Source organism: Diospyros lotus, chromosome 12, assembly GCF_014633365.1.
Source record: "Diospyros lotus cultivar Yz01 chromosome 12, ASM1463336v1, whole genome shotgun sequence".
Taxonomy (NCBI): domain Eukaryota; kingdom Viridiplantae; phylum Streptophyta; class Magnoliopsida; order Ericales; family Ebenaceae; genus Diospyros; species Diospyros lotus.
The window spans coordinates 35,773,724-35,798,853 of NC_068349.1; the positions used below are offsets into that span (position 1 = coordinate 35,773,724).

The 25,130-nt window shown below is 33.9% G+C and overlaps 3 protein-coding genes across 5 annotated transcripts; 1 reads left to right on the top strand and 2 right to left on the bottom strand.

The window, feature by feature from the left end:
* Positions 1 to 1,903: 1,903 nt before the first annotated feature.
* Positions 1,904 to 7,772, bottom strand: LOC127787285 (proteasome subunit beta type-1). The gene is made up of 7 exons (XM_052315253.1): positions 7,606 to 7,772; positions 7,383 to 7,490; positions 5,128 to 5,209; positions 4,486 to 4,615; positions 3,860 to 4,002; positions 3,689 to 3,775; positions 1,904 to 2,356 (listed from the first exon to the last, which is right to left on the bottom strand). Exons 1-7 carry the CDS (start codon positions 7,650 to 7,652, stop codon positions 2,282 to 2,284), a joined length of 672 nt encoding a protein of 223 aa, XP_052171213.1. The 5' UTR covers positions 7,653 to 7,772; the 3' UTR covers positions 1,904 to 2,281.
* A 1,648-nt stretch (positions 7,773 to 9,420) lies between these two features.
* Positions 9,421 to 13,794, top strand: LOC127814070 (protein cornichon homolog 4-like). Its single transcript, XM_052355303.1, has 5 exons — positions 9,421 to 9,563; positions 11,056 to 11,237; positions 12,256 to 12,378; positions 12,474 to 12,539; positions 13,395 to 13,794. The coding sequence occupies exons 1-4, from the start codon at positions 9,492 to 9,494 to the stop codon at positions 12,496 to 12,498; spliced, it is 402 nt and encodes a 133-aa protein (XP_052211263.1). The 5' UTR covers positions 9,421 to 9,491; the 3' UTR covers positions 12,499 to 12,539; positions 13,395 to 13,794.
* Positions 13,795 to 15,935: 2,141 nt separating this feature from the next.
* LOC127813935 (65-kDa microtubule-associated protein 3-like) lies at positions 15,936 to 23,304 on the bottom strand. 3 transcript variants are annotated; one of them, XM_052355080.1, is made up of 13 exons: positions 23,102 to 23,304; positions 20,618 to 20,705; positions 20,293 to 20,499; positions 19,950 to 20,189; positions 19,400 to 19,609; positions 19,155 to 19,310; positions 18,881 to 19,040; positions 18,474 to 18,625; positions 18,293 to 18,380; positions 17,763 to 17,836; positions 17,494 to 17,568; positions 17,144 to 17,390; positions 15,936 to 16,671 (listed from the first exon to the last, which is right to left on the bottom strand). In XM_052355080.1, the coding sequence occupies exons 2-13, from the start codon at positions 20,654 to 20,656 to the stop codon at positions 16,226 to 16,228; spliced, it is 2,094 nt and encodes a 697-aa protein (XP_052211040.1). In that variant the 5' UTR covers positions 20,657 to 20,705; positions 23,102 to 23,304; the 3' UTR covers positions 15,936 to 16,225. The 3 variants fall into 3 exon arrangements, with proteins under 3 accessions (XP_052211040.1, XP_052211041.1, XP_052211042.1); XM_052355081.1 differs by having other exon boundaries at positions 22,916 to 23,304; XM_052355082.1 differs by having other exon boundaries at positions 22,883 to 23,304.
* Positions 23,305 to 25,130: the final 1,826 nt, after the last annotated feature.

Sequence of the window (25,130 nt, forward strand, 5' to 3'; positions counted from 1 at the left end):
GGGGGTTTCCAAAGGGACACCAGTCATTTTACATAAGAACAAGAACGTGAACATGAACCGTTGCCTTGGAGACCTAAAAAAAAGAGATATTTTGGAGGCCACCAACCAAAAAGAGCGTCGTTAATCCCATCCCATGTTGTCTTGTCAGTTTGAATAATAATAATATCAATAAAAAAGCCCAATCCCACCCACGAAAGCCCATTTCTTTCATCAACTCCCAACTGACCAACACCCCTCGTCGCTTCATCCATTCCCTTCCTTCCTTCCTTTCTCTTCCTTCTTCCACATTATTCCTGGAAAATGCTAATTCAAGTCAATCTCTCCCTCTTATTTGTTATCATTCCTCTGCATGCAATTGCAGGCCATCTGAGAAAGTTTTAATTAGAGGCCATCTGGGACAGAAACTGATTCAGATGGATGGTTCGTCGGTTGGGGCTGGTTTCATGGCGGTTTTCGCCGTGTCTGGAAGCGTGGTGCTTCTTGGCCACCATCTTCACAAACGCTTCCTCTCTGACTTCATGAAAAGGATGGAATACGAACTGGGTAAAGCTTCATTTTCCATTCTTTCTTCATCATCATCATCTCCATCTTCTTCTTCTTCTTCTTCTTCTTCCTCAACAACCCTCCTCCTATATTTCTTGGCCAAATTCAAGAGTTTAATTGTTACTTCGTATTATATTTCATTCTTTTAGTGAATCTTTCCATTGTTATGCAATCAATCATATTGACTTAAATCATGTTATATACGAGAGAGATGCAGTTCAATCCTAATACGCTTAATTACCTATATATGATCCCCCCCCAGTAGGATCACGAAAGAGTTATCCAAAGAAGAAGGTCCGGTTCGCCGACGACGTGGTGGAGCCATCGTCGGCCAACAAACAGTATAGGATCAGGAGGCACTCCTCAAAGCCGCCGCCGGCGGCGGCGGCGGCCAGCAGGGGCCGGAAAAGCATCCCAGGCCATAGTAATTGCTACGATAACGAATTTAGCAGCATGCCACTCAACTGGCAAGCGTTGTACAAAGGGCTGACTGAATATAAAGCCATCAAAGGGCACTACATCTGGAACTGACGATGATTATGATGATGATCTTTTAAGGTTTTGTGATGAAGGTGGTTGATGATGATCAATTTTTATGTACATATCACTTTGAACATTAACACCCATCTTAATTTAGTTTTTGTTTGTGCCATGTTAGCCTCTTTCACTCTCCTTGTATAATTTCAATTTTCCAAATTTTTCCTCTATTTAATGTATGTATGATATTTGTATAAACTCTTTCTATTAAAGAGAAATATATTGTCTGTATGTTTCCTCTTTAGTGAAAAAAAATATATTTAAATAATAAAAAATTATCTTTAAAGATAGATAAATTTTAAATTTTCGTCCCTAATTACTTTTTGCTTAGAAATGAAAAAAAAAAAATTATCTGCCGCTCTTTATTACAAAAATAATATTTTGAATAAAAATAAACAATTTTCGGTCTCTAATTATTTATTCTATCAAGAATCCGTCTCTACTCAAAAAAATAATATTAAAATTAAAAAAAAAAAATCTACCTTTAAAAATGGATAATTTTCTAACTCAACTATTTCCTAACTATTTTTGGCTAAGAGACAGAATATCCGGCCTCTAATCCCATCTCTTTTTAAAAAATAATATTAAAATAAAAAAAAAATACCTTTAAAAACAAATAATTTTCCATCTCTCACTCATTTGTATTTTAAAAACAAATTTTTGTCTCTATTTATTTTTTTATCATTATATTTAGTGACAAAATCAGGGACCGATACCATAATTTTTAAACTATCAAAGTAAAAAGATGGTCAAATTGGTGCCATCAGCCAAAAACAGAAACATGATATGATGGCATGAAATAAAATAATGTTCCTATACTGAGTGAAGAGCCACAATTGTCTTTTATCAAATAAAAAGATTAGCCAAACCTGTTGTTCCCAGATTCAGAACAGAACACAGTTTAAACATACTTCTTCAGCACATAGCACTTCTAGTGAAACCACACCCAAAGAGCTGATGATAACTACACAGTTTCATGTCCGGTAGATAGAAATCATAATTGAGGTGCTACAATCAAGCAGGAAATGGGAGAGAGGGTAGGAGGGGGGGGCATCTCTGAGTCCCATTGAAAACCAAAAGCTGGCAATTGATGATATAGAGATGCAAAGAAACATAGAGAGACCGGGCCAACAGTTGCAGTTTGAGCACATCTGAAGCAGCTCATAACGATAAGCAACAGTGATAACATCAGGCCAACAAATCAGTCTTTCCTGAGTTCCATGTAATCCCAGCGCATACCATCGGCATTTAAGACCACTATTTCCAGCTTGTCCCCCTGCATACATGGCATGCTTAGAAAAAGAAAGGTACTACACGGCTGAAACAAGCAATGCCTAATCCTGCTTCCCTTTTAATACCATCACTCACAGCACGAAATGAAGAAATGCAAATTCTTGTTTCACAAACCAGTGTCCAGTAGATGGAGTTCATCAGATGCTTCGGGTAATGTGTCAACAGGAAGAGACGCGAATATTAGCTAAGGTGCTCTCCAGAGTCTAGAACAGTTGAATATTAAGGCTCAATATGAAAGATTCTAAATTATTACTCACTTGCTAGATTTTAATTCTTTTTGCTCTACATGCACAGTCTCTCACTCATTTCTTTATGTTCTAAATCAAGCAACTTCATGGCATGTAATCCCCATTTTGAAACGAAATAAGAAAACATAAAAAAGAGAACAAAATGAGTGGCATTTGGTGCAACAACTTAAAAATTGACATAAACCATATTGATTGTTGGGTCGGAGAGAGAGATGTCCATTTTGAATTTATATAGGCCTTAACTTCTTCTTTCCTGGCCCAACTGTGGTTGTGCACGAGTCTGAGCATTGAATTACAGCTTTTTTTGGGTGTGTTCTCACGGCAGACTAACAATTTTATGGCTATTGTCAGTGCTTTAGACTTTAGCAAATCACCAAGGTCAAAAAGAAGAGCCACACCATCCCAATGACAAGGTAAAATTATCATAACAAGATAATATCTGGAAGAAGAAAGAGGGAGAACATGGTTATTACTGAAAATTGTTTAGTGTCACCCAAAAGTGAGAAGGCAGGCTGCAATAACCAGAAAAATGCAGAAGCAAGTAGACATCCAAAGACTTGAAAAGCAATGTCAAAAATGAAAATTGCATAAATATCACCACCAAGAAGAGGGAACCAAAACATATGGAGTAAAATGGCCACACTTGTAATAAAAATGAAATAGAAAAAAAAAATCTAAAAAGTACAGGCCAAGATGTAATAATAGGGAAAAAAAAAAAAGAAGAAAAAAAGAGGAGCAAGTACATAAAGAGACTTGACAAGCAATCCCAAAAATGACATGTTTAAAGATAACCAACATGACAATTGAAGCCAGTAGACCAAACTGGATGTGCAAACAAAAATAAATAATGATGAAATGGAAGAAAGAACTCGATTTGTTTTTCTGGTCTAGTTTTCCTCATAAACTCTAGAAGAACAATTCCTTGTGCTTTAAATGTTTTAAAGCATTCCTCACTAATATTAATTAATAAATTACACAATGAATGCCCTTTGCAGACTTTTTGGCATAACCCATCAAATTCAAGATTCATGCAAATAAAATTAAAAGTGATTTAGATAGAAGCTTACAGTGTATATATCCCTCTCGGTTGCAGAAGCAAAGCAAGTCTTCACCAAATCAATTGCTTCTGCTTCTGATAAAGGTGTAACAGCATCCTGCAAAGTCATTCAGATTTAACTGGTATATAATTGATAAGTTGGGGAAATAGATTTGCGAATGAATAATTAAGCCAACCAGACCTTGGCAGGTAATAAGAGAGGACTTGGAGATTTCAGTTGGTTGTCCAGAAAAGGCATGATGAGTGTGGAACCAGAACCTTGTGAACTGTACCCAACCCTCTCATATGAACCAACAGCATCATATGTGAATACGCAACCTTTTCCTTTAGAATTCCAAAGATATATGTGATGTTAATGGAGAGGATAAAACTGGACTAAACTGGACTAAGGCTTGTGTTTGGAAGAGATTTAGTAACAGAATGGGATGGAAGGAAAATGAGCAGAAAAATATTTTTCCTCATTAGAGAGAGTAGGTGATGGAAAATGTTTCTCGTTGTTTAGGACAGCAATGGGGATGGAATGGAATGGAAGTATATTAATCAATAAATGACCATTATAACCTTTTAATGAAAAGATAGTGACAAAGTTAAGAGCAAATTTGAACATTCAGAAAGCTATTAAGGTTAATGTTTTCAAAACACAAAAGTTAGTTTTCCACCCATTTTCTCACAATTTGAGAGAGACAAAAAGTAAGCTTTTTGATGGAAATGGATGAAAACACTTTACATCTAATTCCATTCCATTCCACCCCCCTCTTCCAAACACACTGTAAAGATCAATATTGACCAAAAGATTTTGAATTCTACCTTCATTATCGAGACCTCCTAGAACATTGAAAGCATAGTAAGGAAAGAAACGCTTGTAGTAAAGGGTGTTTGAGAGCAGTTGGGCCATTGCAGGGCAACTCATCTGCTTATTGTGTTGATGCTGATAAATCTGTGTTCCAAGAAAAGAAGCAGTGATATATCACTTCCATTATACCTTTCCATTTCCCCAAACCTCAAAGAGCAAAAGGCATTTCTTTTTTCTGGTAAGAGCGAGCAAAAGATATTTCACAACTGCAAATAATGAATTCAATTCATCTTTGTTACATCCCTACCAAACAGGTTCCTCTAAAATTTAAAATAAAATCCCCTTTCTTGGTTGGACTGAACATAGGAAGAACTTTAAATTGTTACTGGAAACACATTAGCTTGAAAGTTGGATGTTATTATGACAAGGTATAACCTTCAAGTAGTACATCTAATCAGAATTTAGAGAAAAAAATATAAACATTCCAAACCAGTCACGGAGTCATGATGAAAAGTTCTTCCAAGATTTCAAATAATAATAAATGCAATGTAAAGAAATCTACAACCATGCCTTTAACCTTTACACGGTTGCAAATCGACTTTAAGAAGTAATAGTGAGGCATAAGAGTTGTCAGTTTTATATTACATCACACTCACCAAGTGCCTAGCTTCCAAAACCTTTTGCAAAGCTCTCACATCAGCCTGAAATCCTGAAGAGGCCATGACAGATTTGTCTGCCCTGCAAGGTCAACAAAAGCATGTTTCGAAAACAATGCCATGTCACATAGTACACTTTTATTTTGCAGATTGCCTCCTCATAGTAAATATATACATATAAATGGAGGCAGGAACATCCAAGCAATTTTTAAACAAACCATTGACCAAATAAAAGAACCAAATCATAACTCCTATGAGGTCATGAACTATAAAGCACAAACACTTCTTAAGGGTTGCCATGTCAATGCTGCTGGTGTGTTGGACACTTCGACATGTATCGAACGCCCACATGGCATGTCCTACACTTTCTTGAATTTTTTAGAAGGATGCGGGAGGGGACATTTGTAGGACACATATCTCCTATGCAGACACTTCAAAGACTAAAAAGTTTTGAACCCTTCAGTTTTCCGACGCAATAATTGCATGATTCTTTTGCTTTCCAATGTTTTTGATTGCATGATCATTCAGTTTTCATACCCTTCACACTTCAATTCTCCAGCTCTTTGAACATCGACTAGATTGTGACAGGAAAAGGCAATTGGACTATGAGTTGATTACTAATTAGATTGAAGTTATCCATTTGAAATTTTGGCTTATGAATTTTAAATGGATATTTGTCAGTTTGGAATATAGTTTTGAATCTATTGATACTTTATTATGTTTTAAAAATATAATGTATCTCGACAGGCAACAATGTCTTATCCTACCTTTTTGAAAACTATCATATCCCTGTGTCTGTGTTCATGCTTCATAGGTCATGAATATAGGACATACAAATAGGTATTAAATTACAAAAAAATAAATGAAAACAAGACTTTTTTGAATAAAGAACAGAAGTGAGACCATGACAAGTTTTGGCGTGTCTCAATTTATAAGTTACATAGCCAACAAAAAATTCAGAAATTCCATGCTTATTGATGAAATAGGCTTGATGCACTTGCCTCTTTTTGGAAGCTTTTGCTTTTGGCCCAACAGACTGTATAGATCACATTTAAACAGGTTCTGGTGTCCACAGATTGTAGAATATCAAAACAGAGTCCAGAGGATAACCTTGAGGAAGAAGTTGATAGGAACATTTCCACTTCATAAAATGGCTAATGCCAATGAAGGTGTAATCTTGTTTTACTAAAGTTCACTAAGGGGTAATCTTGTTTACTAGGAGAGGCATCGCAAACATTTAAGGAAGCTTTATACTAATTCTGCTCCAGCAGAACCTAGATTGGATGGCATGGGGTTTAGATAAATTTCGAGATACAACATGGCTTGGCTTGAACAGACCTTTTCCATAGGAGGGGTGATTGGCAATGTTAAGTCCTCAATGGCAAACATCCTAGTGTAGGTATAACTTGCATTTTTAAGCTTCATCAAGTGGTTGTTAGACCAGAATTGAAGGGTATGTTCAATACCTTTTTCAAGAATGGGGATTTAAGAAGAGCTTAAATGTGCTGGATGCTAATACCTAGAAACTTGTCCTAAGACTGATGGAAATGTTGCTTACTGCAGTTTTTCATTTCAATCATCCCCTTTTTTTGCCCGGAAGGAGGATGGGGGATGTTAAGCCCTGCATTCAATGTATGCAGTTAATGGGAGTCAAGACTTGGGACTATGAAAGCCTTGGCCTTGATTGCAGGTTCGTAAATTCCCATTGCAAAGGAGGACTTGAATCCTCACCGTATATGTACTAGAAGGCAATATGGAGAGATGAAGAACAAGAAACATCACAGAAAAACATTTGGAGAAGTAGATTGATTGATTTGATAGGAGCCCTCAAATTTCCCCTCTTTATACAACCGGCTATATCTTGTCTATCTCTATCCATTGTCCAGTAATTGGTTTTATAACAACATGCATGATTCATGTTCAAGTTCCAGAATGATGATAATAATAAAAATAATTCCTGCACTAAAACAATAAGAGATACAAAATTATTTCAAACAAACCCGCCATTATCTTTGCTCATAATTTTGAGGCCTCATTGCTACATCATTTAAAAGGACTATAAACCCTATTGGAATATACTTTTTTCCTTTCTTATTTAAAGAAAAACCAAACACCAATTAGATTTTTGCACAAATTTTCTAATCCACAACACTACGCAGTAACCATACCAAAAACTACAAGCCTGTGAGACCAAGACCCTCCCACTAAAATCAAAGAAACGAAACAAAAATCAAAAGAGGGCAAAGGGACTTAACAATTTACAGATTTTGGAGTATTCCCGGGTAAGAATATTGTAACCAGAGGACATTCGAGAGTCAGCAGCGATCACACAGTAATCGGCCCCAGCAATGGCAACACAAGTGCTGCATACACATGCCAAGTATCATTACGAATCAAAAACCAGAGCCGTGAACAGAAGGAAAGATAAATTGAGATGCCTGAATACGCAGAGAATATAAATTGAACAAATATATGTACCCGCCATTGTTGTCGTATGGAGACCAGTTTGCATGCTGCTTGGCCATGGTGATTCGATCACAGAGAGAGAAAGAGGGAGAGAGACTTAGGGCAATTTCACAGATCGAAAATGGTTTTCTTCTCTCTTTATGCTCACCTCGCTTTTCTTTGTGCTCAAGACAGGATGAAAGACGAAGCGGCGTCGTTTCATCTAACCTTGTTTTTTTTTTTCACTCCCCAAATAAATTAAAAATATAATTAAATTCTCGACTATATTTAGAATTTATAGTTTAGAATTTAAAAGTGTCCTGATCTATAATCTATAGAAATGGCTCAAGAGTGTTATTTCTACATTTTCAAAATATTTTATGTACCAAAAAGTGCATAAATATAAAAAAATATTTTTAAACTATTTATATAATTTTAACAATATTTTGAGATATTTTATAATATTAAAAATATATTTTGTAGTTCTATCAACGAAGAGATTAGAGATGAATTTTTTTTTAAAATTTTTTTATATTATATAATTTAAAAATATAAGAGAATTTATAATATATAATATAAAATTTATATATTGTCCATTAATCTTTAGTACATTATTTTTTATATTAAAAATTATTTTTATAAAAATCTTTGTAATTTTTTATTTTCCTGTTTCTTCTACATTTATATTTTTTACTTTTACAAAAATATTATTTTCATATTTTCATTTCATATCGTATTCGTTTCTCATTTCTCTTTCATATAACTTAAATTCTAAGTTATGAGCAAATGATTTAAATAAGTCGATTCACAATCAAATCAATATAATTTGATTAATTTTAATTTGAACTGTATTTTTTTTTACTTTAATTTGATTCACTATTTGATTTTTAAGAATAAAAATTAATTTAAATTCAAGCAGACCATTAAGTCTAGTATTCGATCAAATTCAATGTTTATAAACCAAATAATAAGAGAAAAATTACACACAAAAAAGCTTAGACTTAATGTAAAATAGATTCTTAATATTTAAAAAATGTAATCAATACATATTATTTTCTAGGTTACATAAAAACATAAACGAAAAATGAATAAGATAATAAACAAAAATAGATATAATATGAAATAAAAATAGAAAAATGATATTTTTCAAAAAAAATAAAAATAAATGTAGATAAACACATAAATACAAAAAATAAGAATTTTTTTGTAAATATAATTTTAATATATAAAATTATAAATAAATAATTATTTGATCGAATATAAATATAAATTTTATTACTTATTTAAATAAATATAAATATAAATTATTTTTATTTCTAACATGATTGTCGTGACATTAGAAATAGAATTATTTCCATCTCTAATGTGATCGCAGAATATAAATATATTTATAATATTTTTTTAATATTATAAAATAATCTTAAAATATTTTAAAAATTAAAAATATATGAAAATATATTTTTTTATATTTCTTGACGTTTTAGATCAAAAAATATTTTAAAAATGTCAAAACGACACTATTTTGGTGTTTTTGTGCTTCAGAACTTATTTATTTGAAAAATTATTTACCACTTTTTCTCAAAAATTTTAAAAAATTACCAATCTAAAATACAAACCAAAATATTATCACTCAAAAAATTTATAATTTAATTATTTTATTTCGTCTCTAATTCAAAACATAATTAAAAATTTGTATACCATTTATAAAAAAAAAAAAAAACCGATTCGCACCGGTTCAAGTCATTTGGGTCCGTCCGGTCGACGGCGGACGCGTGTCAAGAGCTTGACGCCGGTAGCACGTAAAATCTCTGAAACTGTTGGTTATTCTAATCGACCGTCATAAGTTTCCTCTTTTTCAGCGAAGCCAAGCACAAAACAACCAACACGGCGACGAGGAGAGAAGAGACAGAGGAGCGGCCATGGCGGATTTGTTCGCATGGCTACTCTCTTTCTTCTTCGTCATCGGCGTTCTGGGTATCATTCTTTTCCAGGTATGTATATATATACACGAACATGTATATTCGTAGGCTCTGTGATTTATTCATTTGTTGCAGTGCGTTCATAGCTTCACGAGGTGGGTTTTGCAATGGGGAATTTATGTCTCTGAATTGGGCGTTTTGTACTTCTTCTACACGGTTTTGTGATAGGACACTTTCTGGAGGAGTTGTCAAATTTATCGCTTGTTTATATATAAGCTACGTGATGGAAGTGATGAGTTTGTGTCTTAATGATGTGATTTGGTTTGCAATGATGATACAAATTCAGGGTGTTAGCTATAGCAGTGATCAGTGCTGAGTAGATGTTTTGTGTGTTCCCATATCTGGTGCTTGAGGGGAAGGGAAATTTTGTGAGTATTTGCATAAAGATGGTTGAAAATTATAAGCTTGTGGTTTGAGTGAATTTAATGTTAACATATGGTTGTTTCCTTTAGTTGTGTTAAGAAAAATGTCTTGCTTTCTACTTGTGTTAAGATGTTTTCTTGTTTGGTCTCAAAATCCCTGTAATTTGTATTCAATGTTTAATCTAACATTTATTTTAAAAGCTGCATTTTGTTGTACTATCCAAAATGTGTGTAATATAACCCCTTAAAATCATGTATTTGATCTCATTGACATTGCTCGCTAAACGGGCTTTCAAATTTGATTCCAAGAGAAATCCCCAAGTTCGGCCTAGGCTGCCATATTTCGAAACATCCCCTTCATGTTTCAAAATCTCTGCATGCTTCCGAAATTCCAAGTATCCTGCCCAAATGTTTCTAGACTATGTCCCCAATGTTTCCAAACATCATACTCAAGCTTCAAATTTTGGCCTCCCATTGCCAATATCAACCAAAATCACATATTTAGTTACTGAAAACATGGGAAATAAAATTTCAGGACTCCACCTTGTCATGTACCTAGGGTTTGAATAGGAATTTGGAAGGAAACTGAGGGGAATTAGACTGAGAGAGAGGGAAATACAGCAAGAAGTGAGGGAGAAATGCAGACAGGAACAGAGAAAGAGAGAGAAAACAGAGAAATCAGAGGGGGAATTGAGAGAATTGATGAGAACGAAATCACTGAATTCAATTATTCATCAAAAGCATGACATTCTCTAAGTGATAAGGGCTAGTTATAGGCTGGTCCAACCCATTCAATTGAAAGGTACAAACTGCTACAGCAAGTACAACTAAAAAGAAATACATCTAATATCTATTACTACTATACCCTTGGGTCATGACACACCTTTACTTGAAGACACTCTTAGTTGATCAGTTAGAAATTTCCTAGTGAAACATATTAACTAAAAAGTGCATGGTGTCTCTTACTTCACAACCTAAAGGCATTGCAGAAGGAAGGTGAACAAGTCTTCTTCTTTTGTTTTCATGATCTCGTGCCACTCATGTTTACATAGTAAATTTGTTGATTTACTATAGATTTTTAGTTTAACAAGCTAAGTTGGCCGTTCACGTACTAACTTCCTCTTCTTTTCTTTTTATTGCAGCTCATGTGCTTGGTTGACCTTGAGTCGGATTATGTCAACCCATATGATTCTGCATCTAGGATAAACAAGGCTGTTATGCCAGAGTTTATTACTCATGGATCCCTGTGCTTATTACATCTTATAACAGGGCATTGGTTTATGTTTTTGATCTGTCTGCCATACTCATACTACAATTTTAGACTGTAAGTTTCTTTCTCAACTTTCTTTATATGTGAGCTTTTTTCTCGCCTTTGACTCCAAGAATATCATGACGATAAATATCCTTTTAAACTAAAAATTAATTTGAAGGGGGAAAGAAGAGAAAGAAAAAGAGAGACAGAACTAGGATCTTTGAGATAATACAAAGACACAACTTTGATGTAACAGAGTAACTACTATTGTCCCCTCTTCATGTGACATATCATCTTCCCTTCTCCAGTGTTAAACTTGTGATCTATGTCTGTATGGAACTAATAGAATCCACACTCTTAGCAATAGTGAAGCTTCTCTGGTTTAACGATGACCTATGTACATGTATTTAGGGGTGAGCAAATTTTCTGTTTAACCGAAATAACCAAACCGAACCAACCAAAATTAGCAGTTTAGTTCAGTTCAAGCTAAGGGTCGGTTCAGTTCGGTTTTCGTATTGAAAAAAACCGATATAACTGAACTAATTGAAACGTCATTTTTACTCGAGTAAGATAAACTTTTTAATCGAATAATATCATTTTTACTCAAGTAAAAGAAACTTTTTAATTGAATAATATCATTTTTACTCGAGTAACAATTCTTTTTAATCGAGTAATATTTATGGACTGAAATCTACTGACAAAGGTTAATCCAATAAAAGTTGTTCTTAATTGAGTAATATTTTTAAACTAAAATTTGCTCGCAAAGGTTAATCGAGTAAAGTTGTTTTTACTCGAGTAACACCTATTTTTACTCGAACAACCCTTATTCTTACTCGAGTAACACTTATTTTTTATTTTTTTGGTCAGTTCGATTTTTTATATTTGTTTGGTTTTCATATTTGTTTGGTTTTTTACACAGATTTGGTTATTTTGGTTTCGGCATTTTGGTCGGTTAGGTAACCAAACCGAGCGAATGTTCACCCTTATCTGTACTTGCATAACAAATTGCTCCTTCAGGCTTCAAGTGCTGTATTCCTGAATTTTCATTCTATAAAATTTGAGCAGGCCACTCATCTTTACCCATAATCAGGTACTCTAGGAAACGACATTTGGTCGATGTAACTGAGATCTTCAATCAACTTCCTTGGGAAAAGAAGCTACGAATTTTTAAGCTTGTATATCTTGTTATCGTCCTTTGTGTATCCATATTCTGGTATGTAGTCTGAGGCAAGCCTCTGCTATCCATTTTTTTTTTTTAAGTATTTAAGAAAACTGACTTTATTATTACATTTCACTGTTTTTGTTTAGGATGATCTGGACCATTGTGGAATGACATGATTAAAATAGACTGTGCTCATGTGGACTTTTCTCATTGTAAGTACACGATTCTTTTGAACTGAGATTATTGGAGTTTGTTGGTATCTCATATTCCTTGGCATGGAAAAGTCCTGAAAGCGCATGCTCCTTATGTATCATGATTCTGCTATCGGTGCAGCAGGTGTAAGTACAAAGTACCCTGGTGGAGACCTTGCGACAAAAAAACTAATAACATAGAACTGAATGGGCTTCCTAGTGATAGTAATTACCTTCCATGATTGTCCATTTAGATTGTGAAACGACGTTATAGGCAGTCGATATATTGTATGCATTTAGTTTTCAGGCTAGGAACGAAAATTGAATAAGAATCTGTTGCTTTTGTTTAGACATGGATTATTGCTGATGAATCATGTCATGTACCTACGGCTACCGGGGACTTGTACATTGTAGGGGGCACTTATAGCTTTAAGTGGTTGTACTTAAACAAAAGCTGAAGATAGTTGTACTCTTTGTAATTGGGCCACCTATGACGCCTTTCAGGGCCGTGGATCAGTATATAATAAACTGATCCAGCTCATTTGAGGCATCAATCAATACAAGTCAGAACATTCTGTTCCTTCCTGCCTCAATTCTCTCTCTCTTTCTCATCCTTCCCCCCTCTATCCTCCGTTCTTCTATTCCTCCCCTGCATTTCTTCCCATTACCCCTAAATTTCCTACCCAACTCTCACCGATTCAGTTGAGAATTCCCTTGTCAGATTCAAGGATCTGACGAATCATTGCTGCATGTCCTTCATGAGCAACAACTAGCTGTTTAGTATTACCACTTTTGCTACAATGGGTGAGAATGAGATTGAGAATGAAAATTTTACTCAGAAATGGCAATGCTGATTAATCTTTCTGGTTTTGCCAGGTTGTTGTTGGTGACAATGCTGATTAATCTTTCTGGTGATTGTCAATGGGTGAGAAAAAGATTGAGAATGAAAATTTTACTCAGAAATGACAATGCTGATTAATCTCTCTGGGTTTCCAGGTTTTTGGTGATTGTCAATCTGAGATATTCTAATATTTGCTTTGGATTGAGCCAGACTTCACACACACATCGAAATGACTCAGTTCTTTCAGAGAGACAACCCTTTGTTTTTTTTTTTTTTTATTAAATGAAGAAGAAGAAGAAGAAATGTTGTACCTTAGTTAAAATGGAGATTCTGAAGGCTGCAGAAGTTGTGCTTTAGTGGAAAGTGAAGAGAAAATGATCATTTGTGTCACTCTGTTGTATTAACAAACAAATTAATATTGTTCTTTCCTACTCAGATGGATTTGCCTTCAAAAAGTTAGGGCATCTTCAGTTGTAGAAAGTATTTTTTTTGTTTTTTTTAATTTTTTATTGAATATTTGAATCTTTTATTAAAAAATAAAAAAAAAATCAATTTTCTAATTTTTCAACTTTATATTGTGAATTAGAAAATATCCTTTTTGATGTTCTCTAAATTTTCTAAAAATAAATGTTATGAACTAAACTTTCTAAAGTATAAAGAGACATTACTTGTATGAGATAGATCGACCTCCCACATCCTTTATAATAAAATTCCCTCCTTCGTATCCATTGATTGTTCATTAATGGACGTTTGCTAGCATCTTGCTCCACAAAAATCTATAACATAGTAATTAGAGGGTTCCTTTGGTCACATCCCATGGTGATTTCTATTATAATCGCAAGTTGCTAATCCCTCAATAGATTTCATAGGCGCTAAAATTTCCTAACTTGTTCAAGTCAGTTCATGTTTATTATTGGAGATACTTTGTATCATTAGATTCATATATGTGTATGAGTTTTCATTTGAGCTGTATAATTTTATTACATGCATAATTTTGTTGATGTGTGGAAGATAGTTTTTTGCATTACTATACAATCTTGGAATCAAGACGACACTAGATTTTAATTAGGTTGAGCTGGTTCAATTCTAATAATTTGGTCAAATGTAGATCTAAAATTAAACCTAATTGCAATTAGATTAGGTCTTTGTCATTCTCCTAGGTTTAACCTAGGGTTTTAAGAGGGATTTGGAAGAAATCAAGGGAGAGAATAGAAATGGAGGGAGAAATCATAAGAATTGAGAGGGAAATCAAAAAGAACAGGGAGAAATGAGAGAAAGAGTAGGGAGAAATTAGAGAAGGAGAATGAATTACAGCCAAGAATCGTTGACTCTGATACCAAATGTCATGTACCTAGGTTTAATTTAGGATTTTAAGAGGAGTTTGGAAGAAACTAAGGGAGAGAGAACATAAAAGAAGTGAGAAATCGGAAGAATTAAGAGGGAAGTCAGACAGAATAAAGAGAACAAGGAGAAATCAAAGAGAGAGTAGGGAGAAATCAAAGAAGGAATTGAGAGGAAATTGTAGAGAGAGAAGATTGAATTCAAATTATCATTTCTACTATAAGTATTCTCCAATTGATCTAGCCTATTTATAAACTTTTATATCCTTTCAGTTTCAATACAACTGCAAGGTACAAACAACTAGAACAAAGTACAGTCAAAAGAAATACATATAACATATAATTATTAGTATATCATTAGGGTCATGAGAGTCTCAACTCTCATAAAATTTACACTAATTTGATATAAACTTGTAAATGTTTATCGAATGCATATAACTTTTGAGTTGTAATGCCAACTCATGACTTTATCTAATGCACATATAAAAAATAATGACTAAAGTTCTTGTTGATAATAATAAAAAGAAATTATGAATACTGTTGTAATAAAAAAATTTCTCCCAAAAGTGGTTACATCAATTTAGTTTCACATAATTACTTTTGGTTCAAATCAAACACAAACCAGTCCCGAGCTATACAAATTCAACTTGGTAGCTAACTTGAATTTTATTTTATTTTTGATTATTAATTGATAGAAATATTGAACGTTAAATTTTTTTTTTTCACCTGTTTATGAAATAATGAAAATTTTCCCAGTAAGTGTTAATCACAATTTTGTCCTAATAAACTTTACAATTTTGGTAATAATCTACTATAAAATTCACGAGTTCAAAGGCAGGAGAGAGTTAATAATAGCACACTATTTCAGGTACCAATTAGTAGGGTATATTCAAATATTCCAGATGGCCAATAACCTCACCAGATTAGAAGATAAAACGTGTCTCAGATCATTTAGAATTTATTTTCTTATCAAAATAATAATAACAATAAAAGTAACTTAGGGCTCTATTCCTAGGGTGACAATGATTTCACTGGTATGCTATGTTGATCTGTTTATACGTGTTATATGAGGGAATTGACATGTAGCAAGAAGCATGAAAGTGACTGGAGCCCCAGACAATTTTAGGAAATTATTTTCAGCTTATTGCTTGAAGGCAAGTTTGGTAGCAAAAAGATTGTTTCTAGGTGACTATAAGGTCACGGGTTTGAGTAAGCGATTATAAAGTCATGGTTCGGGTCAAATTATAGAAACAAGGAACAAAACCGTATATAAAAACTTGCAAAATGGGAAACTCAGTACACTCAAAATGCCCTGTGCTCATCCAACTGTTTCAAAGAATGAAATATTGAATATACTGCAGATTGACACTAGTAACCAATGCTGAGACTCTTTCTGGGACACACTAAACACCGTTTGGCAGCGGATTGCTTTTTGTCAAAGTGCCTAAAGATGTTAGGAATCCATTGTTTTGAGAAGTGAAGATAGAATGATAAGCTAAAAGTACTGAACTTTGTAACATTCTGAGTCAATGTTGTAGCACCGGCCTCACATATGATTTCGGAGGGACCAATCCTGCTCTTCTCTCCTCAAAGGAGTACTCAACAAAGTCAGCACCGCAAGGAACACAAGGTGTTGCCGGGGTTGTGGTTGTCTGCATGGTGACTGTCGGAGGAGTGTCTGGCAGTGGAATTGGCATTGCTCTCGGGGTTTGGTTCTCAATGTCTGAAGCAGAAACTAGCTTGGCAGGGCTCGCCATTGGTGTTCTGTTAGTAGTAAGTGGTTTCTGAGATGCTGCATTTTCTGCGATGCTCTGATCTTGAATAATTGCAGTACTAGCCCTGGACAATAGTGGAGAATTTACTGGTGAGAGAGGCTTCCTGATGATCACTGGTGATTTTGTTTCATGTGGATTTGGTGTATTGCAAGTCTGCTGCTTCGCCTGAAAACCGCCGGTGTCTGGGATTTGGTTACCTGCAAAAGGATGAACAAGAAAAGTCGGCAAAATAAGCATAAGAACAACCAAATAAAACCGAGAATGGAGGATATCCATGAACCATGATCATCACGGTAGCATACAGTTGTCTACATAACCACCCATAAATATAGAGTTCCCACATAAGACATTTGTATCATAAACCGATGGAACCTGTCTATTCCCAAAATCTGTATGCACTTCCTTTGAAAAGGAAAATCATCGTTGAGGAAATGACCAGAAACAATGAAATATGATGATCTAAAACCAAATGATGACAATGTTCGATGTCAAATCATTGGATCGTGCATTCTGGATATGTCCAGTTATGGTTATTAATAAATACCCATTCTGGCAATTAGAATAAGATGTAAACTCTTCCTCCCAAGAACATTAATCCCCGAGAAAATGGGGTGTCGGGAGAGAAAAAAAAATGTTCAACAGTTAAAGAAGACGGGTCTGCAGGGTTACCACTATGTTGATGGTTTCTGGTGTTTTCCTGCTTCAAAGAACTGGTCTTCTTGATTGGACAAGCAGAAAGAGATGCTTTCCCAGTAATTGAGTTTTGAAGTATAACTCCTCCAACAGACATTCTTTTGCTGCCAGCTTCTCCAGTTGAAGTTCTTGGTGCCTTCTTTCCACTCCTCAACAGACTGGACTTCGAGCCAAAGAGAACTTCCTGTTCTGCTAGCAACTGTATTTGAAGCTTCTTCTGATCCTAAAAGTGGAAAATATTTGGTTAAAAAGGGGTCATATTTTAGAGATACTTCATATAGAGAACCACAAATCCTGTATGCGTGGTTAAATAGCAGGATTCATACTCTCTGCCTTTGGCGTTCTTGTTCTTTCTCTTGCCGTAAGATGGCGTAGCTTTCGAGCATGGAAAGAAGGCGAACCTGAAGAATGAAGATTGTAAGAAAGCATCCGGAATTAAGAAGAAACAAAATGAAAAGTACATAAAATAAAAGAAAAATTCGAGAGAAATGAACCAATACATCTTCAAAAGGGTTCATTCAAAACAAAGTGATGTGAGCCAACTTATCTAACTAAAAACCCATAAATTCTACTAAATAAAAGGTAAACAGCTTACACCATCATACGAGAAATCTACTCCTTTTTCTTTCTCCCAAGCCATGGCTTTCAAAGTCAGTGCCTCCACCATTGCTGCTCCAAGGCCAACGAAACACGAAACTCATGAAAATACCCAGTGGGAGACAACAAAGAATAAAAGCACCAACTCTATCTTGCGTAAAGTATAGAAAGTGTTGTGCTCCATGTTTAACGCCGAACGGCATTTACAGTTTTGCTATCTGAATGTTCATAAAATAATGAGCTAATTTGGTCAGTATTTCACAGCATTTAGTATGTTGATAAATAAATGAGCTTCCCTTGATGAGTGCAGAAAAAAAGAATTGAAGTTTGTACCTTTTCAAATCAAGGTTTATTAACAGGGAGTTCAAAGTTTTAACTGTATAATTAATCACAAGAAAAGTTATACAAGCAATGCTGCAAACAAAACTGACCTTGGTTATAAAAACTATAAGTTGGTCACTGGACCATATATTATACTCTTATGGAAAAATTTGAAGGATTGAAATTCTAACAGAACAAGGCAAGTACCGGGAATTTTGTTAACCACAGCACGAGCTTTCTCAGCACGTTTCAGAATAAGATGACTCCCTCTTCCAGCATTGTAGCGATTATCATCCTAAAATACAGTTTAGCAAATTTTAGAGCATTAAACAGAGGGCATGGGAAAATTAAACTGAAATAACCATAAACATAACAAAAAAATTTCCACCCTGTTGTACTCCTCTAGCCAGCACTCTTCTTCACGGGCAGCTAACCACTTCTCAACCTTGTCAAGTATTTCTTTCCTACTAAATGCTTCCTCTTTAATCTTCGAAATTTGCAGTTCAATATGCTCCAGTACATATGAGGGATCAACAATTCCTGTAAAATACTCAAGTCAAGGGCAAATTTGAACTTTTAAAAAACTATTTAAGGTTAGTGTTGTCAAAACACAAAAGTTAATTTTCCATAAAAAAAAAAAAAAAAGGTCTTTGGGTGGAAATGGATGGAAACACCTCTCCATCCATTTCCATTCTATTCCATTACTAATGTAGTCCCCCAAACAAGGAGTTATTGATCAACACAAGATAAATGAGTATTAGGGTTTTATAAGAATAGTAGGGACAACTCAATTACCAGAATCAATAGTTCCAACAGAATAAACTGCTGCACTTTGTTCTTCTAAGACCATGTGCGCCTTCCTGCATAACTCCTCTAGGTAGGACCTCTTTTTCAAGATAACATCCTTTATTTTGCTTGCTTTTATCTTTTGCAGTCTTGAGACTTCTGCCTCAGCCTGTTATGGAATATTATACAACAACTCACTTCATTCCGTAAATACTGTGCAGCTTAAAGCATCAAATGGCAAGCATAAATTTGTTTCCTGCCCAAAGAGACTAAAATCACATACATGGTTGATGAAATCCACAGAGAGACTGTTAAGCTCAGTAATTTCACTTTCTGAAACGGCTATATTCTTTGTGACATTCTGAAACACATGTTGCTCATTGATAGGGGTATCCATAAGGCTCCATAGCTCCACCATAGTAGTTGCAAGATCCTGAAGCTGAAGCAGCTTCAAGTGTGAGTAGTGCCAAGCAGAAAATTGATTTACAGCATAATATAAAGTGAGACAAACTTTCAACAATTATGAACCTGTTGCAATCTCTGTTTCTTGACCGCATGCAACCTCTGGATTGTGGTAGACAACTTTTCCATTGTCTTCAAACTTACATTTTTTGTGCTTACTGAATCATCTAAAGAGGGATGAATCTCAGTAATTGTTTGTTTGAAATCCACACCAAGCACCATGCATAATGAATCCAGAATATTCAGATCATGCAGCACCTGCTTCAGGCGATCATCCTGCAGTATAATTATGATATCCAGTTAAGGGCAGAACCCTCTCAAAGCCCAAAAGATTTTCTCTACAAAGTGACATCTACAAATGAAATTGAAAACAACCAGCTTTTTAGCAGAAAAATCATTCTCTTAATGTGTGCCTGCATAGTACGTGCCTGTTAAATGCCATTTTTCCCAGAATCAATGACTTCATTCATACTTCTAACAACGGGTAGAATTTTAATGATCTTTAAGGTTGCCATTTTGGATTGTCACAGGATTTAATAGTAATTTCAAAGTGGTAAGTTCTTGTGAAACGAGAACCATGTGGAGCGTGAAGAAAACCAGAAACTGCACATTAGACCTTCTCCTTCTGGAGAGCAAGCAACTGAACGTGTAATTCCTCTAGTCTTTTCAAGGACTGATCACTCTCGTTGATGACAACCATTTGCAAATTTTCTGCTGATCCATGAATCTCCTTTGAGATATCCTTTATTTGATCTATAACTTCAATGAACTGACTCCGCCTCTCAATTTTTCTCTTCCGCATCTCCTCTAGTACAGGCATAATGGCCTCAAGCTCTTTCTTCAAGCTTCCAGCACTCTGTCGCAGAGTGAAGTCAATAGGATAAACATTAACAGATTAAAAATTTAGTCAATGACAAAGTAAATAAGTTCTATAAGGTGTTGCATCTTCCATCCCTAACCTTTCTTGCATGTAAAGGTCGCTCACCCATTGCGGAAGAGATAAAAGCAATTTCAGCTTCAGAATCAGCAATTGCCTTTCGCAGCTGAGCTCTACATTGATTTGCCTGATCAACTTTTCGTCTATAGGCCTCTAAGCACTCGCGCTCAAGTTCCAGAAGCATTTTGTCCTTTTTACTTTCTGGCTCTCCAACTTCATCCCATATTTTCTAATTAATACAACAAATTTGAAGAAGAATATTATGTAGGAAATATGCCATTAAGAATGAATCCTAAATAATAGAGAAGATGAAAATAAATTATAGGCACTCATTCAGAAATTGAAACCTGTAATTCGGATAGAAGAGATCCACATGTTGTTTCCATATGCAAAAGCTGATTGTTAAGGTCAATCTCTCCGTAGAAGGAATTGTCACTACCACAACAACAATAACAACAGTCACAAGCCCTTATCTGACTAGATGGGGCACTGAAAAAGATAAATGAATTCTTCCAAAATGCAAGCAACTAGTTAACAATATTTCACAAACAAAAAGTCAAAAGAACAAAATGAATATAAAAGAACAAACTCGATTTCACTTCACATATCCTTAATTAGTTATACGGACATAAAAAAGGACTTCGCAGTTGATTTATGATTCTACAAATGATCAAATTATATTAGTTGGATTTTCTTCAAGTTCATTATCCAATGACATCAGTTGGATTTTCTTCAAGTTTATCATCCAATTATTCCTTGGATATTTTTTGGTTATTTATAAATCTTTCTATTTGCTGTCTTAGTGTTAATGTCATTTCCTGATTGTGGCTCTCCGAAGCTTCCCTATCTGAACCATATGGTAAGTATCTACTTTGGTTGGTTGTCCTGGTTAATCTAGTGCAAGTACTACCAAGCCTAGTCCATTGATAGTGTTCTTTTCCTTTATAGAGCTAATCAAACCATATCAGTTTCTGTCTCATGGTTTAATGAATAGAAAGGCCACAACTATATCAAGTCTCATTGCCACCTAATTTTTCATTAATCTCCCCAAAAATACTTAACACCCTCAAACACTTTTCAATTTGTTCATAGAGTATCCGAAAAATAATAAACAAAGGGAAGAGGGCACGAGATGCAGAACGGGTGAAAACAGCTTTCAACAAATTAAATCCTTAACAAGTTATAAGTGAAATATTAATCTAACATTTCATGCATAATGCATACATCCAAACTTTTCAAACTTGAACATTTCCTTTCTTTATTTTAAATATAATCTTTAAACTTTTCAACTTTAATTAAAAAAAAAAAGAATTTGAACCATATAAATCACTTGAACCCCTACACTCTAATTATTCATAAACCACCACAACAATAATTAAGGGAATTAATATATATATATATATATATATGATAAGGATACTCTTATGCTATGCATGATGTCAAGCAATCTATTGATCTAACATCAGAACATTTGAATAAGGAAAATAACAATTGGTTACTCTGAGGTTCCACTTCTGGTGAAGAAACTAGGTACATGTTTAATATATAAACAGACATAAACATCCTGTTGCCCATCCTTTATCATGCAAATGGATTAGCATTCTGAATAAAAGATCTGCACGTGCAAATTCCAGAACTGAAAGACCAAAGCTCGTTGATTTGAATGACAAACTGCTATGAAACTCCACTAAATGCTTGTATGGATCCATTTAATGTGAACAGATATGTAAATGAAGAATATGAACAGACTGAATTAAGAAACAATGCAAAATCTCCACATGGTTTTTCTGTGTTATATAAAGATCACTTGGCCTGGTCGATTTGGATTAAATCACTCTGATTACTAGATAATTGATATATATGTCATTTCTGATTAATTTCTTTGCGGTTGGACCATGCATTTAAAAGTTTTGAACGTTCGCAAGTGATTTTTCGCCAGTGCATAAACAACCAAGATCAAATTCTATGGGACCATTCAGGGCAGACTATTCCTAAGATAATTACAAAAAACAGAGCAGTATAATAAAACCATTGACACCTAAATGATGTTGTATGCACAGCAATATGGCTACCATAAAGAATTTAATAAACTGCAATAGATAAACATAAAAATTGAATACTGACGACTCCATATCAAAACATCATGAGACTAATTCATAGAGTGTACTTAAGAACATTGAGTAATTCATTAAAGCCACCATATCCAACAATCCTTCCAAAGCCAAGCTCATCGCAAGAGCCCTTAAAAATTGAATCACGTGCATGATACTGTTTATAGTTGTGAAGTGTTGCATGAATCACATAAAACACAAATCTGCATGAAATGTGCTTCCCCTGTCAGGTATGGCGTTATCAAATGCAAACCATGATTCTGTGATCTGCTTGTGCAAAACCTACCATTCGGCAACACTGCATCCCATAGAAAACTTATGACTCAACACTGAAAATCAGTACTATTCCGCCACTAAAAGTTAGTGCGTTAATTCATAGACGGGGTGACAGAGAGGGCGATCACATTAAACTACTAGTTCTAATTCATACACTAACGCTTACGCTTCGACGTACCCGCCTACCATGCATTACGTCCAACTATCTCGTAAACCTAAACTTACACAAAAAGAAAATTGGTTTTCCTGAAATAAAACCTCCAGTTTTCAGCTATTGATTCCGTTTGAAAAGCACAGAGATGACAACGGCAGACTTTGTTCTATCGTCAAAATCAAACCGAAAGTAAACTCCAAAATTTTTCTTTCAGCTTTGTCGTCAAACAAAGAGATCATGAACTTCAATTCTGGTTCTGACAAACTGAACTGTACAGTCCGAAGAAAAACCTGACCGCCGGAGAAACAGTGGCCGGAGGGGGCTGTTTTCCAGCGAGCAGTCGGCGGATTCACGAGTGTCTGAACGTCGAGAATTGACTGGTTCGATGATGAAGTGAAGCCCTAGAGATTCGATAGAACCTTTTGGGAGGGAAATTGAAAAACGAGGTTTGGGCGTGGAAAGATATAAATGACGTTAACTTCGCGAGCGTTTCGTCGGTTTCATTCGGCAAACTGTATGTATTTATAGGCTGATTGGACGGGACCGTACCGACTTTTCAATTTCAAAATCAATTTCTTTGCGGATCTTATAAAATATTTAATCTAATTATGATATAATGTCACTTAAGGTTGCAGAGAAGCCGTTTCCCATTTCCCAAGAGTGGAACTTTCTCTTTGAATCTTATTTATGTTTATTTTAAAAAATATATATTTATTTTTACGTTTCCTCATACCTTATTTATATATATATATTTTTTAAATATTTATTTTCATTTCGTATTAAAAATATTTTTTTTTTGAATTATGCCCCATTACTAAATATTTTTCATTTTTGTTTCTGTGTAACTTTGATATTACTACGACACACCAAAATGCAATCTGTTGTTTTAATATTTTTTTATTAAAATATTAAGAAAAATAAAAAATATATTTTTAAGCTATTTCTACAATTTTAGAAGGGTTTTGAGGCCATTTGGTAATTTTAAAAAAAATATCAAAAATACTTTTTATTATTAATATTATAATTTTAAATGTGAAAAACTATATAATATTATAATTTTTAAAGTGGGGAGATCAATTTGACATTGATTCTAAAAAATATAATAATTCATTTGACCCTCTTTAAAATAGAAGAACAATTTAACACACATAATACAAAATAAAAATAAAAAAAATTATTGAATAATATATTCACTTTTTGTTTTTAAAATAAAAACATAAACTAAATTAAAATTCCTATGAAAAGCCCCTTAAAAACTTGTTAAATATCTTGAGATTTAGTAAAATTATAAGAAGTGTACCTAAGGTTTAATGGCACATAATTTTTTCATTATTACTAATTAGCCTCAATTAAAAATTTTAAAATAACCAAGGTATTCTTATATTTATATCTAAAATATTTCTCTCCTCCTCTAATTTTCACATTTTTTTTACTCGAAACTTCTATCATTATTGACTCATTTTTTCTGGTACTAAGGTTCATCTTTCTCTCTCCCTTTATCTTTTCTCTAATAACTAAATTGTCACTATTGCTACCGATCACCTCTGTACGTAATCCCTCTCATTCTTCTTTGTCTTGTTAAGGTTTGACCAAGCCTAGATGTAGCAATATAAGTTGATCGAACCTTTTATGAATTTATCTAGATTCAAGATAACATGATATTAGTAGTGTGAAAGTATATTTTTTTCTCTTTCATATTTAAACTCACACTTAATTTCAGATGCATTTGAGTAACTATAACGAGTATCTGGGTTTATTGTATATCAGTGTAGAATCTACTATTTTTATTGCGAACATTGGCGATAAATAACAATAAGCATAGCGAGTTCATTATCTTTATTTTTTATTTTTATAAAATCAAAAGAGACAAGAGGAAGAATAAAAAATAAAATAATCATTATATACCTCTTTATTTAATATCAAGAGAAATTATTACTATTTTAAAAATATAAAAAACAATTCTTGTAATTTTGTCAAATATCAAAGATATTTTTTTGCAATTTACCCCTTAAAATATTGATTATGTACATGTAATAGCAACCAAAACTATACAAACCAAAGTTAAACAAACAAATCACAACTCTTCCGAATATGCCCTAATTTAAGGATATTATTGTATATTTTTATTAATTATTTATATATTTTAATATAATTTTTTTATTACGATGCATAGTGTACGTGCCTTAACATAAATATGTTGATGAATTTTTTTTTTTTATTTTTAATGAAATTATTATTTATAAAAAGTAATTTTGCACAATTGGGAATAATGAGTTGAGATTTTGATGACTAACTAATAATTTATCATTTAACACCAAA

Excerpts from the sequence above, each read along its gene's own strand:
- LOC127787285 (XM_052315253.1), bottom strand. The coding sequence starts at position 7,652 with ATGGCCAAGCAGCATGCAAACTGGTCTCCATACGACAACAATGGCGG. Across the intron at positions 5,210-7,382 it reads TACTCCAAAATCTGTAAATT|GGCAGACAAATCTGTCATGG; the intron begins GTTAAGTCCCTT and ends TTGACCTTGCAG. Across the intron at positions 3,776-3,859 it reads CTCTCTTATTACCTGCCAAG|GATGCTGTTACACCTTTATC; the intron begins GTCTGGTTGGCT and ends ATGACTTTGCAG.
- LOC127814070 (XM_052355303.1), top strand. The coding sequence starts at position 9,492 with ATGGCGGATTTGTTCGCATGGCTACTCTCTTTCTTCTTCGTCATCGGC. Across the intron at positions 11,238-12,255 it reads TCATACTACAATTTTAGACT|GTACTCTAGGAAACGACATT; the intron begins GTAAGTTTCTTT and ends ACCCATAATCAG. Across the intron at positions 12,379-12,473 it reads CTTTGTGTATCCATATTCTG|GATGATCTGGACCATTGTGG; the intron begins GTATGTAGTCTG and ends GTTTTTGTTTAG.
- LOC127813935 (XM_052355080.1), bottom strand. The coding sequence starts at position 20,656 with ATGGAAACAACATGTGGATCTCTTCTATCCGAATTACAG. Across the intron at positions 19,610-19,949 it reads TTGCTCTCCAGAAGGAGAAG|GATGATCGCCTGAAGCAGGT; the intron begins GTCTAATGTGCA and ends ATTATACTGCAG. Across the intron at positions 18,626-18,880 it reads TGTTGGAACTATTGATTCTG|GAATTGTTGATCCCTCATAT; the intron begins GTAATTGAGTTG and ends AGTATTTTACAG.